The 7,973-nt window shown below is 43.5% G+C and overlaps 1 protein-coding gene across 2 annotated transcripts in view; it reads left to right on the forward strand.

Moving 5' to 3' along the window:
• Positions 1-7,398, forward strand: part of GSN (gelsolin) — a 47,556-nt gene extending 40,158 nt beyond the window's left edge. For both annotated transcript variants that reach the window (XM_070955774.1, XM_070955773.1), the window contains exons 11-17: positions 1,503-1,593; positions 2,001-2,171; positions 2,700-2,874; positions 3,382-3,506; positions 5,130-5,207; positions 6,343-6,403; positions 7,096-7,398. In XM_070955774.1, the coding sequence (XP_070811875.1) occupies positions 1,503-1,593; positions 2,001-2,171; positions 2,700-2,874; positions 3,382-3,506; positions 5,130-5,207; positions 6,343-6,403; positions 7,096-7,265 (871 nt within the window). In that variant the 3' untranslated portion in view covers positions 7,266-7,398. The remainder of the gene's footprint in view (positions 1-1,502; positions 1,594-2,000; positions 2,172-2,699; positions 2,875-3,381; positions 3,507-5,129; positions 5,208-6,342; positions 6,404-7,095) is intronic.
• The last annotated feature ends 575 nt before the right edge of the window (positions 7,399-7,973 follow it).

Consider the following 7,973-nt stretch of genomic DNA (forward strand, 5'->3'; position numbering starts at 1 on the left):
AAGTAGAGTAGAAGTGGAATGAAGAGGAATGAAGAATGAGTAGAGTAGAGTAAAGTAGAGTAGAGTAGAGTAGAGTAGAGTAGAGTAGAGTAGAAGTGGAATGGAGAATGAATAGAATGGAATGGAGTGGAGTGGAGTGGAGTGGAGTGGAGTGGAGTGGAGGAGTGGAGTGGAATGGAATGGAATGGATGGAATGGAATGGAATGGAATGGAATGGAATGGAATGGAATGGAATGGGATGGAATGGAATGGAATGGAACAGAATATAGAATTAATAGAGTAGAGTAGAATAGAGTAAGTAGAGTAGAAGTGGAATGAAGAGGAATGAAGAATGAGTAGAGTAGAGTAGAGTAGAGTAGAGTAGAGTAGAGTAGAGTAGAGTAGAGTAGAGTAGAGTAGAAGTGGAATGGAGAATGAATAGCATAGCATAGCATAGCATAGCATAGCATAGCATAGCATAGCATAGCATAGCATAGCATAGCATAGCATAGCATAGCATAGAATAGAATAAAATAGAATGGAATTCTTTGTTGACAAAGTGTGATTGGCACGCAAGGAATTTGTCTTTGGTGTATATGCTCTCAGTGTACATAAGGAGAATAAAATACATTCATCAAGAATAAAAAAATATACAACCCTTAGTGATAGTCAAGGTTACTGATAAGCTATCAAATTAAGTATGGGCAAGGGAGACTTACAAAAGTTCTGAGCTCACCTTGACAAATTTTGTTTTGTTTCTGGACTCTGGACTCTCGCTCCTTTTGCTTTTAAAACAAGAATGCTGCCAGTGAAAGAGTAAAGCTGGCTTCCTTTTTATTTGCAAGAATGTTTCTGCAGCAGCTTTTCTTCTTAAAAGAAAAAATATTATTAGAAAATACGAAAGGGCGGGGGGTGTTGTAACGTGAGGCTTTGTTTAGAAGCGTTTCTCACCAGCACAGAAAAGAATCAGCCAAGGGAGGAACATGGGAGATTTGTCAAAAAGTCAATAAGAGTTGAAATATTAAAAAGGGCAAGAGATGATGGTTAGATATACAGTAGTGGCCAAAATTGTGGAAACCTTTTGGGTAAAGTGTATTTACTAAAACTAGCTTATAACACCACTTTTTTTTTTTAGTAGTACCATAAAATTATATATCAATGGAAAGATAGTTTAATCAAGAATGTAATGCCATGACCTTTATGAAGGATTTGCTATTAGAATAGCACCTATAGTACAAAGAAGAAAAGTGAAACACGTAGAAAAAAACAAGATATACAAAAATGATCACCATGTCAGTTAATACTTCGTTGGGTAACCTTTAGCATGAATGACAGCCTTAAAACCTCTTCCCATGGAGTGAACCAAGTCTTTGAGTTCTGCAGCTGTTATCATGTGAAACCAGGATGGAATGATTGCTTCTATTAACTGGGTTTTATTGCTGGGTCGCTTCTGACTAACAAGTTTGAAAAGTACATTTGTATTTACCCATTTGCAAGTTTGTCTTCTTTTTCTTCTTACCCAGGCAGGGGGCAGATTCCACCCAAGATGAGATTACCACCTCGGCTTTTCTTACCGTCCAACTGGATGAACAGCTGGGAGGAACTGCAGTGCAGGTAAAAACAACGAAACCTCACCTTCTCAAGGTGGGACGCTTAGAAGGATAGAGTTGGACGTGACCTCAAGGGTCTTCTCAACCAAGGCGGAGGAGAACCAGTGAGACCATCCGTGAGAGGCAAACACATCAGAGGCCCAAGTAGAGAAAGGGACAAGATGCAGAATGGACGTTGGATAAGGCAGAGTTTCTGCAGCACTCAAGACTCAAGAGAAGAGGAAGAAAGAGACGAGGGATCAACACAGATTCACGCTGTCTTAAATACTTTGAAAAGATCCAGATCTTCCATTCAAGCATGACTAAAATTCCAGAGGGAAATCTGAAAGTTGAACACTTATCCCTGGAGATTTGTCACTTCTGCTCAGAAAACTAGATGGAAACTGACCCCGTTTTTCTTTTCCTTGATAGAAACGAGTGATCCAGGGCAAAGAGCCCCCTCACCTCACGAGCATCTTTGGTGGGAAACCACTGATCATATTCCAAGGCGGCACTTCCAGAGAAGGTGGTCAGACCAGCCCGGCTCCAACACGCCTCTTCCAAGTCCGTTCCAGCACATCTGGGGCAACCCGGGCTGTTGAGGTACATGATTTATGAAATACGGAATTTGAGGACAACAAAGACCAAGATATCAATAAAATGGAGCCAATATGGTATTCATCTTGCTTGTGAGCCTTGGTAGGCATTAATCCCAGACTAGACCTGCCATTAGTTAAGCCTCTAAATAGAAATGGTCCTTGGCTCCTTTTGTTGAGAAAGGTATAGTTTATTAGAGATCAAGTATATTGCAGAATTGCAAAACCGGATCTGAGAATCGCATGCCAAAATCTCTAAATTCTACTTTTTCTTCTCTTAACTATATCTCATTGCCCAACCCCATATCATCAATCAGGTTCAGGCAAGATGTTTCCATAACGGTCACTTCAAACGTAGATTGGTATGTAGCTCCCTCCTCCTTCCAGCTGGGTGACCTTGAGGCAGCGTCTCGAGCAGATACGGCACTTACTTTAATTTCCCCAAGCATTCCTCCCCTTCATTCACCGCATAGCAGCGAAGCACAAGCCAGCATAAGATGCCAGTTGACACGATGTCATTTTCATATTTTTACAGATCAGCCCAGCTGCTAAAGAACTGAATTCCAATGACGTCTTTGTCTTGAAGACCCCAACTACTGCTTATGTCTGGGTGGGCCAGGGAGCCAGCAACACCGAAAAATCAGGAGCCCAGGAGCTACTGAAAGTTTTGAGAGTGCAGGCAACTCAGGTTGCTGAAGGCCGAGAGCCAGGTTTGAAATGCATGTCTGAAATTAAAAGTCAGGTTCACACCTCATGCTGAAGAAAAAGTGGTTTCTTCAGTCGTGGTGCACCGTAATGTGTGAATCCACTTACGGTGGGCTGTGGGAGGAAGGAAAAACCCAAGTCCATGAGTCTTGTTCAACAAACTACAGCTTAAAAAAATGATGTTGGGAAAAGGTCATCATTTTTATCCCGTGCTGCGTTGAGTTGGATCCAGTGAACCTCAACGTTTTCTATCTTTCCAAAAGAATCCTTTAAAAACTGGCCAGTTTCCCATTGCGTGATATTTTCATTGCCTACGAATCTCCAAGTCAACCTGTAGCACTGATGATGTTACCTAGTTTGGGTAATGAAACGTCTGCAAGAAAAATAAAAGCAAGCTCTGAGAGCACCAAGGACCCCCTCGATTCAACACAGGTTGAATAACACTTATCTTCTGTCCCAGGGGTGGGATCCAAAAATTTTAGCAGCCGGTTCTCTGTTCTTTTATTTTGCAGAAAGCTTCTGGGAAGCTCTTGGTGGAAGGGCTGCCTACCGCACTTCCCCACGGCTGAAGGATAAGAAGATGGACGCTCACCCCCCTCGCCTCTTTGCCTGCTCCAACAAGAGTGGACGTTTCACGGTGAGTTCCTGAAGCTAACTTGGTTGGCGAGTTAACACACATTCTGCAAACTCTATACTACAGATGGATCACTTTCCAACTAAGGAACTACTTGCCACCGTGCCTAATAACTACAGGGTGACAGGCATCACCAATGGAAGTGTGTTGAGGTCATAAGAATGGGCAAAGCTTCTTGAGAGGAATTCCTTCCAAACCTTGATAGCAAAATGGTTCAATTTTGATGCAGTGTGGCCTCTTGGGGGAGGATGAACTGTGAAAACTGGATCTTCCATCTCACAGAAGCTTCATCCTGACATTCTCCTCCTTGAGACAGCCCAAAACCACACCAAATAATTTGGCTATATTGGTGATCCTAGATGTGATTCACAGATTATCCCTACTGCATTTTACGAGTCTGTAATTTCTTAATTCAAGGTAGAGTGGGGCGACTGGAGGTAGCTGAGCATTTACTGGCCGGATGCCCTACTTGATGCCTATGTGGAGTTCACAGCAGATATTTTTTTTTTTGCCTCCTAGGAGAGGAATATCTGCTGCTACCTAGGATTGAACTCTCAGCCTTCCAAGTGGGAGGCGACAAGCGTCTTCACCACTAGGCCACTATCCTGCTCTTATCCCTACCACATTACACCACTTAAACTCAATTAGGAAGCGGGTGTGGGGTTGAAATGTCTGGCCACTCCCTTGAAGTAGACAGTTGAGATTCTTCTTTGAATAGTAGGGTCAGTCATGCCCACAAGGATGTTGCCCCCAATTCAGAAAAATTTAGGGAGGACGGAACAATGGAAAAGACTCAGGGGTGAAATGCTACCGGTTCGGGCCGGTTTGCCTGAACCGGTAGTTAAAGTGCTACTGGTTCACCCGAACCGGTAGTAAAAACATGCTTTTAAAAAAAAAAAAGGTTCCAAAGATCAGCTGTGACAATCAGCTGTGCCACACGATCGTTGGAACTTTTTTCTTACTTTTTAAAGCATTTTTTTTACTACCTATTGCCCAAAATGGTATTTTTGTGTAAAGTGTGATTGTTTTTGAGCTCCATGTGATTCTGTGAGGTTCCGGCTTGTTGCAGGGGCCATTTTGTGTGAAGTCCAGCTGCTTTTGCATTGTGTGTAAGTCAGTTGTGTAGCTTTTGTGTTTATTTTTGTGTAAAGTGTGATAGTTGGTTTTCCCACCAAGCCATGCCCACCCAGTCACATGGCCACCAAGCCACACCCACAGAATCTGTAGGGAAAAATTTTGAATTTCACCACTGAGAAGACTACTTAAGGTTCCTAGTCTTGATAGCTGGGTATTAGTTCCAAAATTTAAGAAAAAAAATCAGTCTTTAAATACAGGAGTTACCTATCTCAGAAGCACTGGATCATTAAAGAAGACTAAATGTTGAACAGGATGGGGATTTACCATCCAGCGTCCCCCGGAGTGAGGTGGCCAATAGATTGAAAATAACCAATATAAGTCAATAAATTTAAAACCTCTTGGGAATTCAGAGACGGTTGATGATTTTCAACGTTCTGGATTCACTTGGGAAGTTTCTTCTCTTGGGATCACCTGTCAGGTTCATGCCGGAGAACGAAATCCCTGAATCTTATTGTTACATAAATACATTTTCCATTTCAAACTTCTTAGATTGAAGAAGTACCTGGGGAGTTGACTCAAGATGACTTGGCAACAGATGACGTCATGCTTTTAGATACCTGGGATCAGGTAAGTACCCTACTCATTAATAAATGGAATTTTGTTCTGCTCTGCACCATGAAAGCATCTATAGCAAAAGTATTATTAAAGGGCCATAATGTTGCCCTAGCCCTAACCCTTAAAAGGGACGCGGTGCCTCAGTGGCTAAGACGCTGAGCTTGTCGATCGAAAGGTCGGCAGTTCAGCGGTTCGAATCCCTAGTGCTGCAGAATAGGGTGAGCTCCCGTTCCTTGTCCCAGCTTCTGCCAACCTAGCAGTTCGAAAGCACGTAAAAAATGCCAGTAGAAAAACAGGGACCACCTTTGGTGGGAAGGGAACAGCGTTCTGTGCGTCTTTGGCGTTGAATCATGCCGGCCCCATGACCATGGAAATGTCTTCGGACAGCGCTGGCTCTTCGGCTTTGAAACGGAGATGAGCACCGCCCCCTAGAGTCGGGAACGACTAGCACATATGTGCGAGGGGAACCTTTACCTTTATCTTTAATGTTTCTTGCCTTTCTTAAGGTGGTGTTAGCCCTCAGAAAATATATTTAACCTCTTTTCTAGATCTGTAAAATGTCAAAACCGAAATCAGAGAAAAACGAATATCGTTTTCATTAAACATTTGTTTTCAAAAATTTAAAATCTCGGTAACCCAACAGCAAATCAACATCTATTTCTATTTTTTAAGTATACAATTGATCAGTCGTCGTTGTTTTTTAAAATAATTACAGGTGCATCTCTAAAACTCATAAAATAATCATTACAAAGTTCAACAACGGCACAATAAATAGGCCCAAATGTATTGTCTAGACCAGTGTTTTTCAACCTTGGTGACTAGAAGATGGGTGGACTTCAACTCCCAGAAATCCCCAGACAGCACAGCTGGTTGAGAATTGAATGTTCTGCCCCAGCTATGGACCCAAAGAACGTAGCACACACAAAGTCTGTACAAAACTTAGTTTACTAAATTAAATCAGTCTTTTTCAAACAAAAGTATTTGGGGGACTCCAAGGTCCTGAAAGTGATACCCAGCCCTCTTTTATGGAACCCTTCCCATCTCCTACCTACCTCAATGGGCAGAATAAGATGGAGATGAAGAATTGACCATCCCTGGTGGCCATAGCATGTATAGTAAGGAAATTAATTTGGCTTTTTCTTCAAAGGTCTTTGTGTGGGTTGGAAAAGATGCCCAAGAAGAGGAGAAGACAGAATCTCAAACATCAGGTTAGTTGGTCACACCTCAATCCTTTCATCATCCAACTCTTCATTGGCAGGTCAACATCTCAAACTGTTCTGACCAAGGCGTTCCCAAGAGCATGAAGCAGACTCCTTGTCCCGACAGAACCCCCTTTTTATTAAGTTACTGTGAATTCCTCTCATTCACATCCAGCAAAAGTTTTTCCACGGAGAATTTACACTCACAGACCTTATCTGGCTTGGAGAGCTGCCAGGCCGATATCTTCAAAACTTGGCAAGGACTCTCTGAGAGTCATGAACCAATTAAGCAAACTAATTTTCTCCTGCAAACTCCCCTCCCCTTTTGCTCCTCTTTATTCCCTCTGGGAGGGGCCATTCACCATCCACCTGTGGCTTTACTCCTGAGTCGACCCTTGTTCTTTAGCTGTTCCCTTCTCCTGCCAGCTCTGCGTATGTGCACACTGGGAACAGGATCCAGCTGTTCTTCTGCCCCACTGATGTCCGACTCCGAAGGCAGCTGACAACTGTCAGACGGCCCTGACCCCATCTCTGCCTCTGACGCAGAGCCCTCCCCAGACTCCAGGACTGGCCCATATTCCTCCCCAATCTCCTCACTGTCTGAATCTGCCACCGGCTCTGCTGGCTGCTGGCGGGCCACAACACAAACATTTGATGCTGATTATTTCTATGCTGTTTTCTCCTGGTGGCATCTTTTACAGCACGGAGGTACATTGAGACAGACCCGGCCAACCGCGATCGCCGGACACCCATCACCCTCATCCGACAAGGATTCGAACCGCCGACCTTCACCGGCTGGTTCCTGGGCTGGGAGGACGACTATTGGAACGTGGATCCTTTAGAGAGGGCTTTGGCGGAGCTGGCTGTGTGAAGACAGAAATCTCTCCTTTTTTTTATCAGTTGGAAGGAGGAAAGTGTGTGGCCTTCTGAGGCCTCCTTCCATCTCCTAGAGGCACTTTTTTCTTTTAAAATAAAATTTAAAAAAAATTAGCTCAAGAAGCTGATCAGTAGCTGAGATCTGTCCACGAACTGTATCGTTTTGACCCCCTTGCTGCTGCTTTGAAAGAAAACTGCCTTTAATAAAGCTTGTATAGAATCAGTAAAAGCTTTGCCAGTTTTGGGGCATGTTGGAAGAGAAGTAACCGTTCTTCATATGTTTTAGCCTCCAGCCCCCTAATCATACGAAGAATGGTTATAGGAATTGGGAGTGGTGCGGTGGCCTAGAGGTGGAGCTCTCGCCTCACAATCAGGAGGCTGTGAGTTCAATCCTAGGTAGAGGCAGATATTTCTCTCTCTCTGGGCACAAGGAGAATATATCTGCTGAACAAAACTCCGCATTGGCGACAGGAAGGGCATCCGGCCAGTAAAACACTCAGCTCCATTCGGTTGCCCAGACTCCACCCCGCAAGGGATTATGAAGTTGTTAAAAGATGATGATGATGAATAGTTATAGCCATGATGGAGAATCTATGGCGTGCCAGAGGTGGCATGGAGAGCCTCTCTGCTGGCATGTGTATCGTCACCCCAGGTCAGATCTCTGTGGCTTTTTTAATTTTTTAATTATTCATATTTCTATGCC

This window comes from Pituophis catenifer, unplaced genomic scaffold (assembly GCF_029215685.1).
Source record: "Pituophis catenifer annectens isolate HBS135680 unplaced genomic scaffold, rPitCat1.0.hap2 SCAF_17, whole genome shotgun sequence".
In the NCBI taxonomy this organism is placed as follows: domain Eukaryota; kingdom Metazoa; phylum Chordata; class Lepidosauria; order Squamata; family Colubridae; genus Pituophis; species Pituophis catenifer.